This window comes from Ambystoma mexicanum, chromosome 8 (assembly GCF_040938575.1).
Source record: "Ambystoma mexicanum isolate Mex_15411 chromosome 8, UKY_AmexF1_1, whole genome shotgun sequence".
Taxonomy (NCBI): Eukaryota; Metazoa; Chordata; class Amphibia; order Caudata; family Ambystomatidae; genus Ambystoma; species Ambystoma mexicanum.
This window is the reverse complement of record NC_090929.1, coordinates 586,564,323-586,591,405: the sequence shown is the minus strand read 5'-3', so window position 1 is coordinate 586,591,405 and position 27,083 is coordinate 586,564,323. Positions and strand designations below refer to the sequence as shown.

Here is a 27,083-nt window from a genome sequence, read left to right as displayed (position 1 = left end):
CGCCGAACGGTCGGGCTCCTTGGCTGCCAGGCAGGGCGCATCCTCCCCGGCGCCATCAACCAGGAGCCAACGCTTTGGGTCGGGTAAGATGAAGTCCGAGAACCCGGCAAAGCTTCTGGAGAGGCCCCGGTCGATCTCGAAGATTCCAGCAGAGGGGGTGTGAGACCCCCCCCAGGTGAAGGCCCCAGGCGTACAGAAGGTGACAGTGGCCTTAATTCACCCTGCTAAGACCTCGATTGAGGATGTCGCAGCGGCCCTGGCTCAGCCTGTGGAGGCTACGCCAGTGGAGGCGACCTCAGGACCCAGAGTCTCCCTGCCACCGCGGAGGGAGTCATCTTTCAGGCCCATTGAGAAGACCCCCACAAAGTCCTTGTTGGAAAAGGTGGGGGAGGGGCAGGTGGCCATCGTGGATACGGACACGACCTCTGAAGAAGAGCTCATCGAAGTCGTGGAAGAGGCCCAGCCCATCGGGAGGGATCCCGACGAGGGAGACGACGAGAGCGACGGTGTCGCCGACGAGGTTCCTCAAGAGCCCTCACGCCTGTCGTTTCCAGCGCCCCAGGACACTTCGGCGGCCATTTTGTCAGCGATTCAGTCCTTATGCTCGGAGAAAAGGACAAGGTTGCCCCTCCCCCCGATGGGGGAACCGGAGCCGGGACCTTCGGAAAGTCCACCGCATAAGAGGATGACGACACATCCTACGCCACCTCTCCCACCTCTGCAGCCTGCTCTGCCTTCCCCCCGGTCTACTACCCACGGGGATGATACAGGCACGGACACGGCTACGACAGGACGTGTCCCCCGTCGCCCCCTGCTCGGGCGTCCCTGCCTGACGAGATTGGATCCTTTCATGCCATGATTTCCAGGACATCTGAGCTCTTCCAGCTCTGCCCAGAAGAGAAGAACAAAGGGTTCCTTTACCAACGGCGCGAGGCTAAAAGGAAGACGGTCCTCGCCGTACCACTTCTTGATGACATCTGGGATGAGGGGCTCGCCCTCCTCAAGAACCCTGCCACGGCGCCGGCAAAGAGGGACCGGTACGAGAAGAAGTACCGGGTTCCCGACGCTGCCCCCTTGTGCCTTTGGGCGCAACCACCCCGGATTCGGTCGTCTCGGCAGCGGCAAAGAAGAAAGCTGGGGGGGCATCGGCCTCGACATCAACTTCCCCGCCGGACGGCGAGGGCAGGAAGCTGGACATGATGGGACGGCGGGTCATCTCATCCGCAGCGACGACTATCAAGGCGGCCAACGCCCTGGCTATCGTAGCCCGCTACGACAGGGAGTTGTGGTTCAAAATCGCCCCTCTGTTGGACTTCCTTCCGGATGCCAAAAGGGCTGAGGCCTTTGAAATCCTACAGGAAGGTGCGATTTCTTCGGACCATGGCATCACGGTGGCAACGGACATCGCCGACACCGGTTTCCGTCGGTTGGGCAACGGCGTTTGCCTGAGACGACGAGGATGGCTCAAGGCGACAGATTTACGCCAGGACGTACAAACTAAGGTTTTGGACATGCCCTTCGATGGGAACAACCTGTTTGGGAAGGCGGTTGATGAGTCCCTTCAGGCCATCAAGACAGACAGACTTCCCGGGCACTGGGAGTGCTCCAACAGGGACGGCAGTCCTTTCGGAGCTCTGGAGGCAGACAAGGTGCCTCCAAGGGATCCGGCAGTGGCTCCTCCACGTACCGGCAAGCAGCAAGATCTTTGTCCCAGGAAGCCTACAGGGGACGCGGCAAGTCAGGTGGTGCCCGTCGTCGTCGACAGGGAGGTCAAGGAGGCAAGGCGGCCTACAAGATTGAACCGACCGTGGGGTCGTGCCCCCGCAGAAGCACCCCGGTGGGAGGCCGGCTGGCGGGGTTCGTCAGCGTGTGGGAGTCCATCTCAACCGACCGTTGGGTGCTGGACGCCCTGGCCCAAGGGCACGCCCTCTAGTTTCAGAAGTGCCCTCGCGTTCCACCCGTGGCCAGGAAGGAAAATCACGTCCCTCAACTACTGTTGGAAGTAAGGGCGATGCTCAAGAAGGGTGCCATCGAGCTCGTCCCAAAGAGGCTTCGGGGCTCCGGAGTTTACTCAAGGTACTTCCTCGTAAAAAAGAAGACAGGATGATGGCGCCCCATCCTGGACCTGCGACGACTGAACAAGTACATCAAGGCACGTGCTGGGACAGCTGGAGGAGGGCGATTTCCTGTCGTCGTTGGACTTGGAGGATGCGTACTTCCACATCCCCATTCTAAAAAGACACCAAAGGTTCCTCAGGTTCGTGGTCCAAGGGCGGCACTACCAGTTCAAGGCCCTCCCGTTCGGATTGAAGTCGGCACCCAGGGTGTTCACCAAGTGCCTTGCACTGGTGGCGGCGCGGCTGCGCCTACAGGGGATCCACGTCTACCCCTACCTGGACGACTGGCTCATCCGGGTAAGGACAAGGGAGCTCGCCGTGGAGCACACTGCGAAGACTGTCCAGCTGCTCACGGACCTGGGATTCTCCATCAACTTTCCAAAATCCCACCTGGTTCCGTCGCAAGTCGCCCTGTTTCTGGGAGCCAAGCTCGACACAGTGGCGCGGCTGGCCTCGCCGTCGGAGGAAAGGACCAGGACCATTCTGGGCAAGGTGCAGCGTCTGCTGGCCACGGACATGGCCAGGGTAAGATCTATCAAGTCCCTCCTCGGGATGATGTCCTCCTGCATTTATCTGGTGCGCCTTTGCAGGCTTCGGATGGGCCCCTTACAAGAGTTCCTCGACGCCCGCTGGGTCCAGTCGACGGGCAGCTTCGAAGACAGGATCCCTCAACGAGACGTTCCGTCAGCTGATCCGGTGGTGGGGTACCTGCTCTCATCTGTCGGCGGGCACAGACTTTCAGACCCCAGCTCACCAGGTGACGACGGATGCCTCCCTGGAAGGTTGGGGAGCGCACTCCGGAGAGCTTCACGCGAGAGGCCTTTGGCTCCCGGAGGTCAAGTCAGTCCACATCAACATCTTGGAGCTCCGCGCAGTGTTCTGGGCCCTCAAATCTTTTCTTCCGTCCCTCAAGGGCAATGTGGTGAGGATCTTCACCGACAACACCACCACAATGTTCTACATCCGGAAGCAGGGCGGAACCAGATCCCCTGCCCTATCCAAGGAAGCCCAGGATCTGTGGCATTGGGCCGTCGCCCAAGGGATGTTTCTGGTGCCTCTTCATCTAGCAGGAATAAAAAACACGATCGCTGACTCACTCAGCAGAGAGCTGCGCTCGTGCCACGAGTGGGAACTAAGCCGGGATCAAGTGGATCGACTCTTCCGACGATGGGGCGAAACCCAAATCGATCTCTTCGCGACGGCGACAAATTCCAAGTGCCAGAGGTTCGCCAGCAGGTTCCCCCAGCCGAGGAGCATGGGCGATGCTTTCTCGTTCCCCTGGGACGGCCTATTTGTTTATGCGTTCCCTCCGCTGCCGTTGCTGCTCCGACTCATCGACCAGCTCAAGAGGTCCCGGTGCAGGATGATCCTCGTCGCACCGGCGTGGCCTAGACAGATCTGGTTCCCGGGCCTTCTTGACTTGTCAACGTCCACACCAGTCAAGCTGCCGACAGACGCAGTTCTTCTCTCCAGAGAAGGAGGCACCATTCTTCACCACAACCCGGAGTCGCTGAACTTGCAGGCCTGGCTCCTGCAGCACTAGAGTTTGGAGGGTACGACATCCCGGCTGACTGCAGAGAGGTTCTTGCAAAGGCCAGGGCGTCCTCAACTCTTATGTGCTACGGACATAAATGGAAGAGGTTCTTTGTCTGGTGCCGTGCACAGAAGATTAACCCTCTGCGGATTACGGCCGCTCGAGTATTGCCGTATCTACTGTCATTGGCCAAGGCTGGACTAGCTCATGCTTCCATCAAGATGCATCTGGCCGCCATCTCATGATACAACAGAACTATGGGTCGGGCGTCCTTGTGGTCTCATCGACTGGTGAAGGAATTTATGAAAGGATTGTTCCGATCATTCCCGCCAGTGAAGGCCCCTGCCCCGGCGTGGGAGCTCAACGTGGTGCTGACCAGGCTCATGGGGGCCCCATTTGAGCCTATGCTTTCGGCACCGTTGAAGTTTCTGTCGTGGAAGACAGCGTTTCTCGTGGCCATTACCTCCGCACGACGAATGGGAGAGATCCAGGCCCTATCTTGCAAGCCTCCATACTTGACGTTTCACGACACGAGGGTGGTGCTGAGGACGCACCCCTCCTTCATGCCCAAGGTGCCGTCGGACTTCCACCTCAACAAACCCTTGGTGTTACCAGTTTTCTTCCCGTCTCCTTCGTCGCCGGCTGAAAGGACACTGCACTCGCTGGACGTAACTAGAGCGCTGAAGTTCTACGTGGACCGCACAAAGAGTTTTCGGAAGACATCACAGCTGTTTGTGAACTTTGGGACTGTGAATCAAGGGAAGGCTCTCTCGACGACTTCCATTTCCAGATGGCTCTCTGGCTGCATCATGCACTGTCACCGGTTGGCAAACTGACCGCTGCCCGGCCGTCCGAGAGCCCATTCGACCAGAGCGATCGCTGCTACCTTGGCGTTCCTGTCTGGTGTGCCCCTGCTGGACATCTGCAGGGCTGCGACGTGGAGGTCGACGCACACCTTCACAAGATTCTACTGCGTTGATCGGGACTCCAGGGAGGAGTCCAGGGTCGGCCAAGCAGTGCTGCGCAACCTGTTCGCTTAAGGTGAGCCTGGTGAGGAGGTAAGAGATGCTTAATGTTGAGTTGTTGTATTGCTTAATGTTGAGCCTGTTGCCACCTCCCGTGGTTGTGCATGTGTGTACTGCTATGTATTCTTATTCATGAGCATGTGAATCCATGCCAGACCCCATGCTGGAGAAGGAACAAGTTACTTACCTGCAACTGTTCTCCAGCATGGGTCTGGCATGGATTCACATGCGAACCCTCCTGCCTACCCCTCTGCGGCTCTTCACTTGGTCCTACTGCCACTTTACGTGCTACCAAATCTGAGGATGGCTGCCAGAGGCGAGGCTTAGGGGGAGGGCAGTCATTGGCTGGGGACAGTATGACCCAGAGACCAGTGATTGCTTACTACTAAGAAAGACAGATCAGAAACGAAACTGATGCTGATTTTTTTTTTTCTATACCGAGGTTTCCCGGCCTGACGGGGAATATTCATGAGCATGTGACTCCATGCCAGACCCATGCTGGAGAACAGCAGTTACAGGTAAGTAACTTGTTCCTTCTACACTCTGAAGTGACTTTAATAACAAGGGCAGTATTGCATTTATCATAAACACCAATATAATTTTTAGACTCGTGGTTTCAGGAAGAAAGGGTTACTGAAATAGCAATGTTAACACATACTTTCTTTTAACAAGAAGACAGTTTGAATCCTCAAATGAAATCTGGATAAGCCTAGCCCTGCAGTAAAAGTGTTCAAATTACAACCTATGAAGGGACAAGCAATGCCAAAGTCAGTAGATTGGAAGGGTGCATTTAAGGAGCCACGACAGCCAAAGTCAATTGGACCAAGTCGATAGTTCTGATGCACTTCTTGGATAAAGTCTTTCACAAAGTCCGATTCAAAAAGATCACTAAAGGAACACAAGCTATTAGGCCTGTGCAAGGGGAGTTGAAATAAACTCACAAAGGTAAGCCAGTGCACTTCTCAAGTGAGAAAGCATGACTTCTGGCAATGGTCAATCCCCCACAGTACCTCCTAGTTTGAAGAAAGTGTTCCAGCTGAATTCCTCCTTGCTTCAGTCAAGCAGACCCTTGTTCCTGATCCTCAATCGTGGGGACAAGAGGGAGGACGTCTGACTAGATCAGCTGCAGTGTTTCTTGGATTCGGTGGCTCTTCATGGTTTCAGCGCCTTGCAAACCGCATTGATGCAGAACGAATATCCCCGGTTGGACTTTCCTTCCTCACTCGGCCCTGGACTCTGGTGAGGGGACTGGTGACGGGCCTCTGGTGAAGGGATTTCCTGCTTCTGGAGTCTCCTTTGGAGGCTCCTGGAGCTTTTGGCAGGATTGGTTCCGCGGAAGACGTTGCGCTCGATAATGGACACTTGACCCCTGGCATTGGGCTTCTGCAGCACTGGCGAGGCACAGCAAGTCAGCCATTGCACTAAAGTAGTGGAAATCGTCCCAGGGCTAGTTGGTCCCACCAGCCTAAGGGGAGACGACGTTTCGTCCTGACAGTCTGTCGATGCGAAAAAGGAGGTAAGCACAACAGCAGGGCTTCACAGGCACTGAGGTCCAGGAGGTTTCAGCAGGCTTCTCTTCACAATTTCTTATTCAGCTATTTCTTGGAGTGGTCAACAATGCCTGTAGTCCCAAGTACCTCGCCTTTTAAAGGATAGTTCCAGGACTTTTTTTTTATTGTCCCTACGGGTCGGCCATGTGTTTGTAAGCATAAATCGGTAGATCGTAGGAAACTTTCCTATGGACCTTACCCGACTTTTCGCCCATTATCGCACTCGAAATCAGCCTCCATTTTGTGATAATCCTATCATTTCGCCCCATCGACCTGGCTCACCTGCCTTTGCGGCACTAAATCAAATCCCCCGCCCCTGAGCTTGACATCAGCAGACGCGTACTGCCCATTTCAAGCACGTCTCGTGTCAACAATCGCTGCGCCTCAGCTATTGACGTGTTGCCATGGAAATGGCAGGACGCCTCTTTCCCCAATAAGTATAAACAGACCGTTTCACAACACACAGCAGCAGATTTTCGATTCCATTCCTCTCTCTGTGTTACTTTGAGTATTCTGTGACTCGTTTCAGTGCTCTGGTCAGCTACCTTCGCCGCTTGTAGCCCGTGTGAACACCTGTACCATCTCTGTAAATTATTTTACTATCTTTACCGCACAATGGCCACAATAATGCCGTATATGTACGAGCCCGAGTACACCGAGGAGGAACTACTGGAAAGGCAAGCACGCGAAAACGATGGGGATTCGGACGGCAGTTGGGAGGACCAGTCAACGGATGAAGAGCCTGGACCATGTCGCATGGACGGCGTCTCCACCTGGTGCACGTGCAATCGGTGCGAGCTAATGCCAACTGAGGAGGAGAACTGCTGCTGCCGTGAAAATTCCAGGTGCTTGGCCTACATTTCGGAAAGCGAGCAAAGTCTGCAGGAAGGCGAGCAAAGTCCGCAATGCATCACCGAGCTGCCAGAGTTCAGGGAAGCCTGCCTCTCACGGACCGTGTTGAGGATGATGATGGTGCTTATGCACGAACTTCGTGGCACTGTTCGTCCGCGTAATCCGAGTAAGTATACTCTGTTTGTGATGTCAGTGATGCCACTACTATTTCATGGTCGTCTCCCACATATAAAATTACATTTACATATCATTCGAACGCATGTAAATTGGTTCCATATAGTGCATTTTCTAGATATAATTTTTTTCTAAGAAAAATGACGTGTTACCTGAATCGACATTGATAAGAAAGTTTTGTCAGTTTAATACAGTTTGCATCTTTTTTTTTTCACAGGTGGTACAGGCTGGTGGCCTATCGTTGCTTCACTTGGTGGCTTCACGGGAGGCTCGGACACCGCGTTCGGAGAGTAATACCTGCCTGTGCGGTACTTGCCATTAGACAACATTTCCCCAGTGACAGTGGACAATACCGCGGATTTTCCCTCGATGTGCTGCAACCTCAACTTTACAATGTGTAATGTTTATTATTTATGTTTAATTAAAATCTAAAATAAAGCCCAACATATATTTTAACAATGGTTGTTTTGATTTTTTAAATGAATCTAGTGTGTCTCCGTTGAATAGCCTTCCAGTGCCTTGTCTTGTCACACCACATGTCTCCGGCCAGCATCCTCCCTCACGCTGGCCGCACACCTTCAATCCACATAACCGTTGAACCCATATATGCAGCAGTCATACATATATTATTTTGTGGGTTGGCATCAAGCGTTGGCAATAAAAAGCTGTTGGATTTTATTGATACAAAACATGGTTATAGGTAAATAATAAATATGGTTGATCATAATAAATCCTCTTTTTGGGCACCGGGTACAGAGATGACCCCCATATATTCTCCTGGGAGGGTGAGGTATTTATAAACTCACCCCCCTGCCTTCCATGTAGTAGATCCTGCAGCCATCCTCTTACATTCAGTTAGATGGCCTCTCCTTGGTGAGGCCCTGCGGCAAACGGGTCTTGTCTGCACGACCACCGCCCCGATCCACCCCCCGCCCTATGAAAGGCAGTTCGCACCAGGGTACTTGCGCTGCTGGCAAGTGGAGCTGTCAGGGAGCGATAAAGGCCAAGAGGTGCCAAAGACCATGTACACTTCAAAGTGGTCTATAGAGCATGGGTTGTTGTTCCCATGTCTACCTCCAGACCCCGTGTCTCCTGCCAAGCATCCCCCCTCACGCTGGACGCTCCCCTGCAATCCACATAAGTGTGTCTCCATTCACGAGTCTTCACGGGTCTTGTCTGCACGACCACCGCCCCGATCCACCCCCGCCCTATGAAAGGGTGTTCGCACAAGGGTACTTGCGCTGCTGGCAAGTGGAGCTGTCAGGGAGCGATAAAGGCCAAGAGGTGCCAAAGACCATGTACACTTCAAAGTGGTCTATAGAGCATGGGTTGTTGTTCCCATGTCTACCTCCAAACCCCGTGTCTCCTGCCAAGCATCCCCCCTCACGCTGGACGCCCCCCTGCAATCCGCATAATGCCACGACATATACACGTCATTCATTCACAAACACACCCCTGTTTCGAATTCTTTATAACCCACTTCATATTTCTAATGAGAACTTCTTTGCGCTTTGCTAGTCAACCCGTGAAGGTGCTGGTTATCTGCTCTTCGTCTCTGTGAACTTCCGTGACCACTTTGAGCAAACTCGTCAGTTTGCAACCTGTGAACTGCTCCCTGTTCTACGACAAGAAACTACTCTGATCCCTGCATCTAACTGTTTGTTCGTCAAGGTAAGTCCATGTACCATAATCATTTTGCGTCCAATTTTTTAATTTATATCTATTTGCTAGTAGTCATCAAATTGCATCCATGTTTTCTTTTCGTTCACGACAGTACATGCAAGGAACTAGTCACATGTTCTGAGTTTAGTCAAATTACTTTTTCTATTTTTTTAAAGTTATTGAAATACTTATCCGCATGTGAATAACGTGTATAGTTCCAAGAACCAAAACGGACCTTGCATTGAACCTTTTATGTGTCATTTAATGTTTTAACACATTGGTATTCATAGAGAATTGTTGATCTTTACTTTTCAGAACTTTCCATAATGCCTGCCTGTTCCATTGGCGGTTGCCCTTCGAAGACCCATAACAAATCTGAAGATACTATAATGCATGTTTTCCCTAAGACAATAGATCAGATAAGAGAATGGGTCCGATATTGCGGATATCCAGCCTCTGAGCTAGAAAGTAGAGTCCTAGAAGTCTTTGCGGACAAGAGGGGTGATCGATACCGCATCTGCAGCAGGCACTTTAGCCCAGACATGTACTCCACATCATTGCTAATAAAGAAGAAAACACCGCGAGCGAGGCGAAAATTGCTCTCAACCGCTATTCCCACTCTATTCGTCCACATCCCTCCACTGGTGAGTCAAGTTTACGTATTTATCTCTCGGCCTTGCGGTAGTGTGTAGCATTAGCTAACAATAATTTCCCCATTTATGTATCCACTCAATATGAAGGCGGAAGATTCTCCATCCGTGTCGTTATTGCAGTCATCAGCCACTTCAAGCGCCTATCGGGTAATCTTACTTAGCTATTCTGACACTGACTTGTTTTAGGCATGTAAATCAATAGTTTTAATTGATCGTGTAATTATTTTACCTAATGGTACACCACAGTACTCGTCCTCTAGTCTTTGTTTTCAGTTATAATTATTGTTATCCAAAATAATGCAAGTACTGTCTTTCAGGGAGATGCTGAGGAGTCCAACGCATTGACGACAACCGTAGATGTCACTCAGATGCTCGAGGTACGTTTCCGGACAGTTCCATCGATGGAGATCATCAGATCTTGCATTCTTGTAGCGTGATTGTTACACACAATGTTTCTTTTGTTTTTAGCCATTGGTATGTCCTTCTGTGGTCGCCCTCCTATGTGTTTTCTTTTTTCAATCTTGTGTTCATTACTAATGAAAGTCCTATGTTTCAGGGAGTCGATGGAGCATTAGTCCAAGAAGAAGGGGGAGCATGCAGTTACGGGTCGGCGCAACAGCTTGCAGAAGTGTGCACCGCAGTTACAGCGTCCCTTGATGTTCTTATGCATTTCGAGGTATGGATACTGACAGATCAATCATGCGAGATCAAATGACGTGATTACATCCGCTATACTTCCTTCTTTATTAACGCAAGTACTATGTTTCAGGGAGCTGACGGAGCTTCTTCAACAAGAACATCACCCCTAGTAGTTGATGCAGATCTCTGGGTGGTGACACTTCCAACGATGGAGCAAATCGAATAATATTTAGATATCCATTATTTATTTTAGACAACTGATCATTTGTGCAGGTCTATTTAGATGAGCCGTTGACGCCTGCAGAAAGTTTGTTCTTTTAAACAAAATAGAAAACCATACTAATGCAATTACTGTGTTTCAGGGAGTTGCTGAAGCGTCATCTTCAATAATATCATCAATGGAAGTCTATGCGGAGCCCGAGGTATGGATCTTGACAGTTCAATCTAACTAGATCAACAATGCGTGAACTATTGTCGTTTGAATGTTCTACACAATGCGTTCATTCGTGTTTTGCTATTGAGATGTACGTATGGGTATTGGTCCCCAAGTACATTTTGTGTTTTCAATATTATTATACATACTAATGAAAGTTCTATGTTTCAGGGAGTCGATGGAGCCTCAGTGAGTGATGGATGTGCTTATGAAAATATAGTCGTTGCAGCGCGAGAGGAAGTGGAGACATGCACACACGAGTCGGAGCAACAGCGTCCAGATGTTGAAGTTCGAGGCAAGAAAGTTTCAAAGAAAAGAAAGCAAAAGAAGGTTAGTGTCCTGTTCACTATATTATGTTGTCTTTCACTGTCAATAGTTCAATACTGTAAGTTGTGTTTAAACTGAACATCCCTTTTCTAATCTGTCCTCTAGTTGCGAGTGGGTGTAAGAACTAGATCTACACAGACAGTGAAGCGAACGAGAGATGTTGCTTGTCAAACCTTTTGGCAGGGACTTGAGACTGGAGATGCATCGTGCCAATGGGAAGAATATGAAGTGATTGACAACGGAGCTATACCACCACCAGCCATTGATAGTGAATGTCCTCCTGGTAGTTTGGATGCAGTCGGAGATCAATTCACAGAATCCACACCCGCAAAAAATAAGAGCGCGCGAAAGTTGAAGACATTGTTTTTTTCTCCCATCTCCGGACAAGGAACAGTTGTTGCAGTGGAAGAGAATGACATGGACGACAATGAAACACCATCAATATCACTCAGCATAGCGGAAGACGATATCAGAGATTGTACCTTTCATGCGAGTGACATGTCCTCAACGTTACAGGCCGAACCAGCTGGGATGCGGAGTGACAGTATAAGGAAAGAGGCCAAATTCATTGTATTCGATAGCTGTTTGATGGATATTATTATGATGATGAAATGTGGGCATTGGGTTGGTGGGGAAGTATGTGGGGAGCCATTGATTAATGTGACTCGTGCAATTCGAGGCACTAACCTTAAAATACATGCCACCTGTACACAATATCATCCGTTCGCATGGTCTGCACAACCCATGCTGGGGCAACTGCCAGCAGGCAATCTACTTTGTGCAGCGGCCGCACTTTTTAGTGGTTCAAGTTTTAAAAAGTTACAGTATTTCTTTCAGTTTGTGGGAATCCATTTCATTGCGAAAACTCAGTTCTACAAATACCAAACCGATTATCTATTTCCAGCCATCAGCGAAGCTTGGAGAATGGAAAAAATGTCAATGGAAAGTACATTCGCGGGCAAACGCTTCAGGCTAGCCGGTGATGGACAGTGCGACAGCCCAGGATTTTCAGCCAAGTACTGCACCTACCACTTTCAGGACATGGAAAGTAAGAAAATTGTGAGTTCGGTGGTCGTGCAGGTGTCACAAAGTACATCCTCAGTGGCCATGGAGAAAGTTGGCTTTGTAGCATCATTGCAAGAACTACAATCGCGGGGAATGGTGATCGACCTGATAGCCACGGACAGACACGTTTCAATTGCCAAGACAATGAGAGAACAGTACAAAAATATAAATCACCAATTTGACGTTTGGCATCTTGCAAAATCAATCAATAAAAAATTGTCGGCTGCAGGTAAAAAAAAAGAATTGCAAGGTATTTCACAGTGGTCCAAGTCAATCAGCAACCATCTTTGGTGGAGCTCAAAAACATGTGAAGGGTCGTTGGAAATTCTACTGGAAAAATGGCGGTCAGTAATGTTGCACTGTAGCAACGTACATCGATGGTCGACAAATGAACATTTCCACAAATGTGAACATGGCCATTTGTCCACAGAGGAGGCACGGAAGAAGAAGTGGTTGATTCCTTCATCACCCACTCACAAGGCCATTGAAAAGATTGTATTTGATAAAACTATAACAAGAGATTTGAGGGGACTCACGGAATTCTGCCACACAGGAGATTTGGAGGTGTTCCACAATATGTGCCTAAAGTACAGGCCCAAAAGATTGCATTTTGGCATGGAAGGCATGATAAATCGGACTCTTCTAGCGGTCTTGGCACATAACCATAATGTTGGCCGTCAACAAAGTAGGACGACCGGAACTTTAGGGACGCTTCGCTACAATAAGGCCTTCACTAAAAGAAGTAAACAATGGGTGATCAAACCAGTGTTTGAGGATATGCAATATGAGTTTATTGAGAGACTTATCGTAGATGTCCTCGATAGGCACATACATGGAGTGGTGAACGAACCTATGCAGGGGACAACTGCATTGCCACCCAACATTGCCTCTGTTCCATGTCCACCTAAAGCAGAGCTCATTGAGAAATACACATCACGGTTTAAATGATTGTAATTTGATTGTCTGTTCTCTCGAGTCTCTTCATGTTGCAGGCCCAAACTAGAAATGTGTGCTCGCTCAAAGTGAAGGTCAGCTGCTTTGATGTTTTGCTCGGGTGGCGGAACGACCCACGACCCAGTATAAGGTTCTATTGTGATTTGACCTTGACAGGCCGGGACCATCCCGAAAGACTAAGAAAAGATAATGAATAAAATTTCAGAAACGAAACGATGAGCCACGTTCATTAGAAGAAGTAACGTCGGCAAAGAAGGAGTGGTGTTTCGGGTCTGCCCTACACAGAGACACAATGGAAAATGCAAATATAATGTAAGTAACTTTTGATGAGTTTATACCGCAATTTCATTACTATACAGTGGCTTTAAAGACGGGTTCAGTTGTACTTGTTCGTTCTATGTGGCATATTGTTTTCTACCGCGCACTATCTTGAGGAGAAACATCTGCTTTTACTGAAGTACCTCAAAACCTTCCTCTTTGCTTCTGCTTTCTCTCTCCCTCTCCCCTGCTACAACTGGTCCACTGTCTGCGACCTCGGTCCTGGGCCCTTCCACTCTCCACCTGCACTGCCTCCCTGTCAACCCCTGCACTGGGGGACTGTCTCAGTATCCTACAGCCCCCCCTTCCCAGCACTTGTTCTGCACTTACCTTGCACTTGCCACCAGCTGGCCCTATTTATTTATTTATTATTTTATGCTACTTACCTTGTACTCCACTCCCCCCCTCCATGCCTCGCCACGCCTTTAAACACTTGTGTACACCCAGTAGCGCTGTCCTCGCTATGAAATGAATAATTTTAATAAGGATCTGATGGTGAGACTAATTTCATTTTTTATGTTTTTAGGTACATCATTCACTACTGTCTGTGTCACGAGTACCAGACACCGGCGGACGGCTTCTACAGCCGCCAGTTGCTTCTCCGCGTGAACAACGTTACCACCCTGACCATTTTATGGGACGATCGCCAAGTACAAGTATGCCCTTACGCGGTACTAACGGTTAGATGCAACATACCTACCGTTGTGGTGGCCTAGTGCCTCGTTGTTGGAACAGCCATGCGATTATCAGTGCGACCGAAGAGCTTATTTTTTTCGTAAACCAACACCCTGTGTACTGCACACGAACATCGCTTCCCTCAAGACGAACTAATTTGGATCGAGAGCAAAGAAAAATGCAAATCGCTGAATATTCTCTAAACATTTGATGTCCAATAAATGTACTTTGCCAATGTACAATCTTGCCGTTTGCTTTTAAACCACGGTTTCACATTCCGAATTGTGGCGCTGTATTGTGAGATGCTCTAAGACCCTGTGTACAGCAAAGGACCATCGCGTTCCTCAATACGAACTTTTTGGAACATGAGCAAATAAAAATGCAAATCGCTGAATATTCTCTAAACATTTGATGTCAAATAAATGTACTTTACCACATTTACAATCTTGCGGTTTGATTTCAAAGTACAGTTTCATATTCCGAATTGTGGTGCGCTGTATTGTGAGCTGATCTGTGTTGATTTCCGGGGTCTGTGTGGAGTCGCGTAGAAGACGCCTGGGCGCGTTTGCCTACGCAGCTCAGTCACGTCACGGATAGAGGCGGGGAATATGAATGTTTTGATAAAGTCTGTTTCAGGGGCGGGGGATTTGATTTAGTGCCGCAAAGGCAGGTGAGCCAGGTCGATGGGGCGAAATGATAGGATTATCACAAAATGGAGGCTGATTTCGAGTGCGATAATGGGCGAAAAGTCGGGTAAGGTCCATAGGAAAGTTTCCTACGATCTACCGATTTATGCTTACAAACACATGGCCGACCCGTAGGGACAATAAAAAAAAAGTCCCGGAACTATCCTTTAAGCTTGTTCTCATTCACAGCCTAGGTGAAAATCAACCAGCAGGGTGGCTGTCTTTCCTGTACAGTCAGCCGTCCAATCGGGACTGGTTTCATTCAGGCACCCTAGAAACAAAGGACAGGGGAGGTTTTGGGACCCTCCCTCCCTTTCCTTGCAGACACACTGGAGCCAGGGGCGGTCTTCGGGGCTGAAGCCCACCAAAAGCAAAACGCACAAAGGGCTCAAACCGGTCTCAACTTGGAGTAAAAGCCCAGAAAGACCGCACAAACAGAAAATGGCAAAAAAAGACCGGGGCCATTTTGACAAAATGGACACCCATAGGTGCTGTACTGCAGCTGAGGGTTGAGTCTGCGGTAAAAACTCATATTGGTAGTAAAAAGTAAACCACTGCCATCTGCCTTTTAAAGTAATAAAAGTAACAAAAAAAGTTACATGAGAAAGGATAAGGGGCTACTAGGTAACGCCCTAGCACTCCACATAACATGCTGTGTGCTGGACTACAAAGTAAAAAGGTAAGCAATCAAATTCACCCTACTATTCTTGCGAACAGTAGTTCACCCAAGAAAAGGTATTTAAACCGTAAGAGAAATCCAAGGGACTTCTGCGACACTGCACTGAGGATGCTGTGTCACTATACAAAAAGCAGATGCCTATGGAGTTTGGCAGACTCCAAAAACAGTGACAACTTAAAATCCTAGTCAGGGAAAAACACAGGAGGGAGTGAGAAAAAGGTCTCTCTCAGGAGTTAATGTCCTTAGTCCAGCAAAAGAGCTGTAGGTCTCTAAGGTGGGAGGAAATTAGCACAGAAATGAAAATTCGCGTGATGGTAGGTGAATTTGCTAGTGTGTATTTCACCATTTTGGCCTGTTGAATTTTTGGGGAGTTTGTGAAAGGTGACTTACGGGCAATGCGTAAATCTAGTTGTGAATGATGTGGAGTTTTGCATCAAGTGTGATTGTTGTGGATGCTAGGTTTGTTTGCTTTAGTCGTTCAGTAGGTAATTGATGTGCATTTGTTTCTTTTGATGGTACTGCAAGGCCTTGCGTTTCAGTGAATATTGTGAATGAGATAAAAAAAAATCTCTCCTGGTGACTAAATTAGTCTGGGTATTGGGGGCGTGGCTAAAAGCCATGTAGAAGGACGTGGTTTCCTTGGAGCTCCAGAGATCCGGACATCATCCTGTAAGGAATTGCGCAAATACCCATAAAAATTCCCTGAAACTGGAGGATCGAGCATACAAAGCCCGTAGGCACGTGAGGAGAAAGTGCCGAGAGGGTCTGTGCTGTTTTGACAGAGCTAGAGCGGGAAGAGCCCGAGATTCAGCCGAGGCGGCGAGGAAGATGGCCGCCGCCAGGCAAACAAAGGAAACAACGGGAAGAGATGGAATGGAGGACGCCCTGCGAAACCATAAGCAGGCGTGAAGCGAGGGTGCCTGGAGTGAAGGACAATGCCGTGTGCATTGCGGGCATATAAAACACGCTCCGCCCGGATCGGAGGCCAAAGAACATACAGCCCATATGAGAGGCTGATTTCGGTAGCTACAGATTGAGCACCCGCATTGACTGAGAGGACTGCGCTGGGGAAGCGACGCGCGTGAGGAGGTGACTAGATACAATGTGGCCGCGGCCCTTAGGCTGACGCGGGCGAGCTGCCACATTGATCATCGGCCCGGAACGGAGACGAAGCCTGAATCCACAAGATACAAATGTAGCAGGCGTGATTCACTCTGCGCTCACAGCGGCTGTGGATTAACCTGGGAGCTCGATGCAGGCTTCATTTCGGAACTCCCAATCACACAGAAGTACCGAATGCTGTTGAGGGACGGCTGGCTGAGCATTTGGCAGGAGGCCCGCAGCATCTGAAGGCATGCCCAAAAAGTGTAGTGGGCTGGAGTACGGCCACATTTCAATGGAACACTGAAGGGAAGCAGGCAGTCTGGATGGTGCCAGGAACACTAGCTATGGCACCCGAGATGCATGTTAAAGCACACTAAATTGCAGCCTCATTTCTAAACGATACAACCAGGAACAACGTTGCTAACTGCCCTCAGCCCAGCAGCTGAGAACCCCCAATGATCAGGGGTAACATGCAGGGGGGCGGGGTGAAGCCGGGGAACCCTGGAAGTATGTGAAGCTCCTTGTCTTTGGGACAAAACCGCACCATAACGTTCCTGGATTTACGTTAACCCGCTGGGGAAGGTATGGATTGTTGAGGGCTGCTAAAGCGGGCCGCGAAAGGGACAATTACACAACAGAACCTGCGACTGGCCCACGAGTGCACAGTGAACAAGCCAGCTAAAAGTGGAATTGGCAGCTCAGCCATGGAGCAACTCGCCAGATCTAGTGAGATTGGAAAGCAGACAAATGTCGGAAGTAAGACAGTAAGGGAGGTTAACCCGGAGCACTTGCTGATCCCGAGACGCAAGATAAGGCGGCCTCCTTAGCTAAGGAGTGTGAGGAAAACACCTTGGGCTGGACTGTGTACAGGAGGGCCTCAAGGCCGACAGAGCGCCGAAGTAGGAGGGCGCTGGGCCGGTGGGGCACGTGACCACTGGCTACTGAACGAACACAGCAGGGACCGGCAGTGCGACACTGCGTGAGCACAGGCACGTGGGAGGACACAGCCCATTCTAGGTGGGGGGCAAGCAATAAGGACACACCTGAACACAGCTGTAACGGCCCCTGCAACGCCAAGAGTGGCCTAATGCCACGTGGACTACTGCACATAGGGAGGAGCCGCTGGCTTACACCCGGACAATATAGTATGATGTCTTCCAAAATTGTCAGACCCAGAAACAAACAGCCCACGCTGGAGGCCTATGCTAAGTCGCCCCCGGGTGCAGAGGCGGGCAAAAGCAAGGACACTACTACGGCAGTAGCAGAGACACCGGGCACGATCCAGGAAGTTTTGGCAGCGATAGCAGACTTGAAAATTGCCTGGCAGACTAAACTGGGCCTTGCAATGAACGAACTGAAAGTCGGCTTGGACCTTAAGATCGGAGCAGTCCAGGAGGAAGTTAATTTGCTGAGACAGGATTTGCGGACGCTTGCAGAGCGCACTGGAAACCTGGAAAAGGAGATGGCCCCGAACACGGCGGCATGTGCCGCCCACGGATCGGAGTTCCATGCCCTTGTGCAGCGGAATGGCAACCTGGAGGACACGGCGGATGAAGGCAGAAGGGCGCGCCAGACGCAATAACATTCGTATTGTTGGTCTGCCAGAAGAAATGGAGGGGCCTAATCCAACAGAATATGTGGAAACCATGCTCCTGCAGGAGATAACTGGCAGAGCACTGACCCAGGGGTTTGCAGTTGAGAGGGCGCATAGGGCCTTGACGAGGGGACCGCCCCCAGGAGTCCCCCCCCCCCAATCCCACCCCGCGTCTGCTGATTGCAAAGATTCTGAATTACCGAGATCGGGAGAAGATACTTTAATTTTTTCGGAAGGGAGGAACGATTGAAAGGGGGCCGGCGAAAATCACGGCGTACCCGGACTATACGTTGCACGTTCAGCGCAGCAGGATGAACTTCTGGACGGTGAAAAGGAGGTTGAGAGAGGCCGGCCACCGTTATATGTTGCTCTACCCAGCCAAATTGAAAGTGTTCTACAAGAACAAAACCCTGTTTTTCGAGACGCCGAAGGATGCTATGGAATGGCTGGACATACAGGGTCGCCCTCAGGAACCAGATGCCCAGACGGGAGTCGCAGAACATAAGTAGCACGCAGCTGGGTCATCTCTGGTGACATAGATGAGACATTGGGACTTGAATATAGTGTTAAATAAAGCTTGTGGGAATGTGTTGCGGCAAATATGCGCTGGCAGGATCTGTTGGATCGGTGACGCCCCGCGGGGTCCTAGTCCTCGGTTACGAGATAGGACCAGACGCGGGTGGGCCTGAGATCCAGGGATGGAGCTGGGCAATTGTTGGGGCTTGGTAACGTGGGGGGAGGGGAAGGGTTGTGTGCAGTGGGGTAGAGTTGGGGAAAGGGGAGGGGGGGAAGTTGTTGAAGTTGGGTGGGGTAAGAGTCGGACAACGGGCCATCAGGGAAGACATTGGAGGGAAGGGTGGACAGGGAGTAGATGGCATCGTGTAATCTCAGAGTGGCGACCTGGAATGTGCGGGGCCTCAATATTTATCTAAAACATAATAAAGTGATGATGTACCTAAAGAGGATGCGTATAGACATAGCCCTGCTACAGGAGACCCACCTCACCATGGAGAAGTTGGAGATGGTCAGAAGAAAATGGAAAGGTAACGCCATAGGCGCCACGTACTCGGCATATGCAAGAGGGGTGATCACATGGGTGGCACCGCACGTGCCGTTTCAGCTGCTCAGCAATAGACCCAGAGGGCAGAATGGTGCAGAATGGTGGTGGTGGCGGGACTCCTGGAAAACAGGGAGGTGAACATCATAAATTTGTATGCCCCCAACCATGACACAGCGGCATATTTTAGGTCCCTATACAGTAAAATAAGCCCCCTGGTGGGGAGCGCGATGGTGTGGGGAGGGGATTTCAATTGCACCCTGAACCCCAGGATAGATGGGTAAGATGACAAATCAGGGAAGCCGGAACCAGCAGCTAAAGCATTGGGGACACTGTTGATAGACCTCGGTCTAGAGGATGTGTGGAGAAGGTTACACCCAATGGAGAGGCAATAGTCGCACTATGCAGCGCCACATGACCTGCATACAAGGCTGGATTATGTGTTTGCTGCTGCTGAGATAGTGGGAGAAATGGTGGGGGGCGGACTACAAGGCCCGGGTATTATCCGTCCATTTGCCTTTGGTCGTAGAGTGGCGCCATCAACCCCCCCCCCCACGGGTGCGTATCCCGACGTGGAGGCTCAGAACTGAGGCTCTACGGGATGCAGGGTTTTGAGAGGATTTGAGGGAGGCCATCGAGGAATACTTTGAAATCAACACGGGCAGTGTACGTTCCATGGGAACAGTATGGGAGGCATTTAAGGTGGTGGTGCGTGGGGTAGCTATATCAAAATCCAAGGGGCTCCAAGGGGGTATTGAACGGGAACTGCAAGAAACAGAAAGAGATGGAGGGCCTTATACAAAGCGAAGGGAACACCCGAGAGAACAGCGTCAAGATAAGGGACTTACAGTTAGCTTGTAGTGAACTCTGGGACAGATTATGCAAATTAAATTATAAGAAATATACGGAGAGGCTACACGCTGGGGGGGATAAGCCGGGTAGATTATTGGCTTGGTTATACAAAAATGAAACCCCCTGCTCGGTGATCAGAGAGGTCAGGGACGTGGAAGGTCAAATCTGTAATGCCCAGGAGGGGGTAAACGAGGAGTTCCTCAAGTATTACAGATGATTATATGAGGACACGGGAGAGGATATGAGTCAGGAAATACTGGAAACAATTGAGGATATAGGGCTGCCCACCTTAGATCTAGAACACGCAGATCTCGACGCCCCCATCACCTCGGACGAACTGGAGGTGGTGATCCAACACCTGCCTACATGTAAAGCGCCCGGGTCTGATGGGTTACCCAGCGAGTTTTATAAAACGTATAAGCAGGAGCTTCTCCAGCCGTTGCTGGCCATGTTTAATGAAGCCTATGAGCGGGGGGAACTGCTGGCGTCCCTCCGCGAGGCAGTGATTATCCCGCTCCTAAAACCAGGCAAGCCGGACATGGAATGCGGGTCCTATAGGCCCTTGTCCATGCTCAATCAGGACAGCAAAATACTCACGGCAGTGCTGGCCAACAGGCTAAAGAGGGTAATTGGCAAGTTGATACACCCAGACCAAACGGGTTATGTCCCCGGTAGAAATATCACAAACAATCACAGGAGGCTGCACCACATCATCGATCGAACCGAGGGAGACTTAGGCGAGTTGGCCATTGTGTCACTGGACGCGGTCAAAGCTTTTGATTCAGTGCGGTGGCCGTGGCTGAAAGCGACTATGAAAGGATACCGAATGGGACCGGGATATATCAGATGGGTCCAGATGTTATATAGCTCCCTGATTGCAAGAGTTAAAACCGGAAACATAATTTCAGATAAATGGCAACTCAGTAGGGAGACCAGACAGGGATGCCCCTGGTCACCCATGTTATACATCCTGGCATTAGAGCCGCTGGCAATATGCCTGCGGCTACAATACGGGGAGGTGGGGATCCGTACGACAGGGGGTACACACCTGATATCGCTGTATGCAGATGATATGCTTCTCTACTTGCGCCACCCGGAGGAGAACCTGCAATACGTGTTGGAGGTGATGGAGCGCTACGCCGCCCTCTCGGGCATATCGGTGAACCCCGGGAAGTCTAGTCTGTTCCCCTTGGGAAGGTATAGGAGTATCCCATTGGAGAGACTGCCCATCCTGCAGATACCCTGGCAGACTGTGACATTCAGATATCTGGGCGTAAACCTTTACCACAGGATAGAGACGGAGCACAGGCAGAATACAGAGAAAGCGATGGAGGGAGTTGAGAATAGCATGGTTTTCTGGTCCAGATTACCCCTAGCCATCATGGGGAGAGCAGCTCTGCTCAAAATGGTTGTTTTGCCCAGACTTGCATTTTTTTGTGAATGTCCCATACCTGATCCCCAGACGCTTTTTTGTGAGACTACATGCATGTGCAGGGGCTTCATATGGGTAACTCTAGGAGCAGGGTGGCCCTGTGGAAACTACAGAACACATGTGATAAGGGGGCATAAACCTGCCGAATTTAAAACTATATTACTTGGCGGGTCAGTTGTTGTATGTGGCTAGGTGGTTGTCTGCAGAAGACTCGGCAGAAGCTAGGCTTTTGCAAGGTGAATCAGCTCCATACTTTTTGAGAGAGACAGTGTGTCTGCATAAAACTAAAATGGCAAGGAGGGGGAGACTATTGGATTTGGGCTGGGAAGTCTGGTGCGGGACATGGAGAACGGTGGATGACCCAGACCCGCTTTCTCAGCAGGTCCCGCTGGCGGTGCTATGCGGGGATGACTCCCAATTGTTTGAAGTGGTCTGTAGATACTGGGAACCGGTGGGCTTAGCCACCCTCGGAGATATATGGCAGGAAGGGGAGGCACTGGGATTCCAGAGGCTGCAGGAGGAGACTGGGGCGCATAGAGGCCAATACATTACTTATACCAGGCTCATGAAGCGGGTGAAGGAGAGGTGTCCTGAGACGGTGCTAACGGAAGAACCTGATGCCACGCTGGAAACGATGTATGATGTCTCAGAGGGTGGGCATGAAATATCCAGGATATGAGCTCCTGACAGCAAAGGCAGGGTAGGAGCTGCTCCAACTGAGGCAGGACTGGGAGGAGGAGGCAGGAAAACCCATGACAGAGGGACAATGGGACAGAGCTCAAAGGTACCATAAAAAAAGGTGTCCCAGAATGCGAGACTCCAGCAGATCCAGCTGTATGTCACCCATAGAGCTTATCTGACTCCCAGAAGAATAGCTAGGTTTGGAGGCTCGACTATACAGAAATGCCCCAGGTGCGGGGAGGAGGCGGCAGGGTTGCTGCACATGTTCTGGGCTTGCCCTGAGGTGTGCAGATTCTGGGAAGAAATAAAGACGAAAATGGCTGGTGGGGGAGTGTGGCTTGACATAGGGTCTGCTTGGGCATGTATGCTTGGGATTTTCCCAAGGCCACGTAATTCAAAGCATGTTAGTAAGATGAAGGATCTGGCCTATATCTTGGCTAAGCGCAGAATTGCAATGTATGGGAAAGCGGCCCATAGGCACAGGGTGGAGATATGGTGGGCGGACCTCTTGAGATGAGCGGAAGCAGAAACTGCGGTATGGTTTGAAGCTGTCATCGGGGGGGGAGGAGGAAGTGGGCCCTCTGATAGCCTGGAGGCAACTGGTGACCTCAATGGCAAACCAGATAAATCGACAAACACTGAGATTCCTGAACATGTTTATGTAGATGGCGTTGTTGAGACGGCTCGAGTTTGTGGGGAGGGAGGGGGTAGGACGGAGAATAACACTGTATAATGTGATGCTTTGACTTTGATCATGAACGTCCTAAAAAGTTGTAATGTTTGGTGTGTTGTTTGGTTAAAACTAATAATTGTTTTAAAAAAATGGCTGGTTATTGTTACATATCGCTTTATTTTTAAAATTCCATCCCTCATCTTAAAAATAAAAGCTCTTGTGTGGCGCTCCTCAGAGTGGGTGTGGGTGGCCATTGGGGACTTTTCTGCTGACAGTGGCTTCTCTTATATTGTATTCACTCTTACAGCTTTTTGCCCACCACCAATATGATCCCACCATCTGCTGTGCACAAAATAGTGTAGATGATGATGGGGCGGGGGGGGGGGGTCAGAGAAGTGTTGGCTGACCTCCATAGTTAAGTGCAGGCGTAATTAATAATCTTTAAACCCCTTCATCTCTTTCAAACTGCTACCAGCATGAAATATTGTGACCATCTACTATTGTGTCCTCTATTCCCAGACCCTCCTTTCAATAGCTGTGTAAAATACCTTTTAACGTCCCAAGCAAGTATGGCAGGTATTATAGCCCCATGGTTTCACCTTGGGCTACCAGGCAAACATTTGCGATATGACCTTTTATGCAAACACAATTCCACCGAGACCGAAGCCTGGCCGGGCCTCCTGCCTTTTGGAAAGTGGCTAGAAGTTACAAAAGGTTCCCTTATAGACATTATTAGTAATATATGTGCACTAATTCGGTATGCCAGTTGCTTCTCGAGATCACCTTGAACCAATTTTGAACTAACCTATCCCTCTACAGTATGTCTTGTTAGAATCCACTCTTCTTCCTGGCTCACTCACAAACTGCTGCTAAAAATCTGCCAATTTACCACTTGCCACAAGAAACGTATAAAACTGTCTGCATGTATTAAATACTGTGAAGAATTTAAAATCTCTAATGCTGACATTTTTTTTCTTTTCAAAGGTCTTGCTCTGCAATCCCATCTGCATAGTAGGCTATGCAGCGGCCTCGTGGCGATTTTTCCGAGAAAGGATAGAAGAGGAGGAGTTTACACTGATTCATTTCTTTGGAGAACAATATTTGGACTATAAACGGAGAGTACCGACAGGACTGCCTTTCATTAAAGGTTTCAAAGTGGAGCCATAGTTGAGTGCCAACCAATAGACTATTTGGGTCATAGGATATCCTGAGTGTGCAGACTCTGGGTTGCGAGGAAGTCCAGCAAAGGATTGTATACTCTGTATCAGTTGAGCACTACAGTAGCCATGTTCCCTTTATACTGGCATCTCTTTGGGAGGTCAAGGGCTAGGAAACCTTTAGAAATGTGGTTGAGCAAGGAGTTCTAAAAATCTGACACAAATATATCAGACAGTTTGGTCTTCTATAACTCATGCTATCAAACCTAGGCTACAATGACTACCAAAGTTTCAAAAATGTTTGTAAAGGAAGATGTGATTATCTAAAGGAGAGATCTTTGAAGTGAAGAGGACTACAAGCAGAAAAACATGAATGAACCCCGGATTTATATCATATGTATCATAAACCATCTCCCCCAATTACTTTCCCTTCTATTGCCACAGCTTTACATTTGGAAAAGCGGTGCAAGCGACTGTTGTTTCAGCCGGTTTCAATCAATCAGATCGAACTGGCTCTCTGCGTACATTGTCTACCTATGTATTGATGGGGCGTTGTTTCATCAACATTTTGGGGAGGCAGCAGCAACAAACTGCCTCTAGCTGAGAAGCCAAGTTGACGATGAAGAGTCTTGTATGCATAGGCAGTGGTTGAGTGTGGAGCATATCTCCTCTGTGTGATCTACTTCCATGGTTAGGAGAAAGTTATATTAAAGACCTGAAGCAGATGGCACCAAGTTTGGATTTGATGGACATAGGACATGTTTGGAACAGGTACAATGTATTGTTTTATTTTAAGATGCAGCTTAAATTGTTGATCTAGAACATCCAACCGGCTGAACTCTGTGTAATGAAGATCTGGGCCATAGTGGTGGTGCGTGTTTACAAAAAACCTTCCTATGCTTTAACCACAAAGGCACCCACAAAATGTATACCACCTCACATAGGTGCTCCTCAAGATTTCTAATGAGGCCCCAAGGCTGTCTTATACATTAAAGCAAAAAGGACGGGCACCTACGTTATGCTAACTCTTTTAATCTTATCTCGTGATAAACTATCACTTCTTGGTATTTATGATCCCTTCTTTCAAAAATCTGCAATTTCATCCTTTTCAATTTTTGTTGGGATTTTAATGGTGGTCCTGTTTTGTACAAGACCTGTAGGAACGAGCTGGGTAGAATACCAAAACACAGATGGCATTAAGCACTATTAAGCCCAAACCTTCAATTATCAACACTTGCACTATGCATCACCATCATGCGAGGGAATATTCATTTTTATTCAGCAGATCACAAAATCGTGCAGAATTGATTCATGTCAAAAGATCTCTGCGCTCACGGTAGTCCTAATCATTTCACACCCATTGTATCCAGCCATTGTTCATTGGTATTTGGGCATACTAGCGGTCCAACTTTTAAAGCGGGACATCCGTGGACATGTGATGGAAGCTGCTCGATATAAGGAAATAAATTGTGCAGGATCTTGAACAATTTGAGGCTAAAGGTTTAAGTGCAAACCTAGTATATGGGACGCAAAGCCATTCATTATTGATATCTGCATAACTCAATGCTGAAAATGTTGGTTGGTGATGTTGGACTTTGGAAAGGTGGTCACCTGCCTGGAGAGAGCAAGCATGCTAGCCACATTCTTCCCATAAAATAAACCAGCTGAGGCTAAACAAATATGCCATTAAGCTAAAATAAAGGCTTGTTTCATTTTTACATGTGAAGTTGAGGGTTCCCTGGCTAAATGTAAATCTGTTGCATGCCAAATGGACAAAGCAGGAAGACTTTTGCTCTGCAGGGTAATCCAGTGAATACAAACTGGTTAGCACTTTGCAGCAAAAACTGGCTACCCCAGATCATTCAAATATGAAAAAATTCTCCCATTGTGGGAAGCTGTGTATGTTGCCATCTAGGATAGTGCAGTATTGGGAATAAATACACGTCTTAACAGCAATTGGGAACGGAAGGCTACTGGCAGAAATTGGTTGGCCATAGAGGTCTATCAGATTAGCACCGTTTCTGGCTTGGCTCTTTGTATGGCTCCTCACTTCCTTTGGATACATGAAGCCATTCCACTAAGACTTTAAATGGTTAATCTTCTACACAATAGCTTTCCCTGGAACGTTTGTGAAAATCTTTGCCAACCTGAAAGTTGATTTGTGGTGGGTGGGGTTGTGTTTGTGTCTAACACATTTGATTTTTAACAACGCACACATCGGAGGCACCTGTTACATTTTATTCTCCATTTATATTGAACCACTTATTCAAGCAGTCACAGATTCAACCTTTTGAGATTGATTCTGAAATTATTATGAAATTAAAGTTGTGGCATATACAGATATGATAATCAATAAGTCTTTCAGAGTGGTACCCTCTTAGTTGGACTTTGGCCTGATGATTTTGTGGTAATTTTAAAGCCAGACATTGACCCAATCAAGACTGTCACTGTGACCTGAAATTATGTGCAATCTGCATCAGAGGCTCTGCCCCCAGATCAGTCACTTATCTTGGTGTTGAAATAATGCACACACATTTAGTGCACAGTTCTTGAGACCACAGAAAATATGTGCAATAGTTTTCCCGATGTCATGTTTCTTTCCTTTATTAAATGGGTCCAAAGGTTTTACTGAAATACTTGTACATATTCCAGCAATACGCATTTTTGTGATAGCCAAACAGCTTACATTTATAGCCTGTTAATTGGTCAGTTGGGAATGACAGTCAAGAGCCTTGCAGATTTTAAGGTAAATGCTGGTATCTTTACCAGACCTTCAGCAGTATAACTTGACTGTTCTGAACAAAATGAAGGTCTTCTGGCAGACTGAAGGCTCCTGTTGGCATGAGGCCAAGACTTTAGCTGGTAAAGCTTATGGCTGATGTACTGCATTATGGTCGGGTATGCCTCAAGACTCTTGCAGCATGTGTGTGAAAATGATGGGTATTACACATGCTCCTAAATATCCCTCCAAATGATTTTCTATGAATGTTTGCGACAATCATTTCTTCAGAATTTTGTCTGAGGTTACGTGTGTGATTTGGAATAGGTTAGGACGCAAACACTAGGGCAAGTGTTAAATGGGATTAATCTGATATTGTGCAGATATTCACATTGACTTTAATCTGCACTGGCAGACATTTCTAGGGTGGAATAGTGGGGGCTATTTACAGCTCTGAAGCTTTTTGGGCTC

General features: G+C 48.8%; 1 protein-coding gene across 1 annotated transcript in view; it reads left to right on the top strand.

Annotated features, from left to right (window-relative positions):
- ICMT (isoprenylcysteine carboxyl methyltransferase) overlaps positions 1–25,594 on the top strand; it is a 196,104-nt gene extending 170,510 nt beyond the window's left edge. Inside the window, exon 5 of the mRNA XM_069610289.1 lies at positions 23,721–25,594. Within this exon, the coding sequence (XP_069466390.1) occupies positions 23,721–23,903 (183 nt within the window). The 3' untranslated portion in view covers positions 23,904–25,594. The remainder of the gene's footprint in view (positions 1–23,720) is intronic.
- The last annotated feature ends 1,489 nt before the right edge of the window (positions 25,595–27,083 follow it).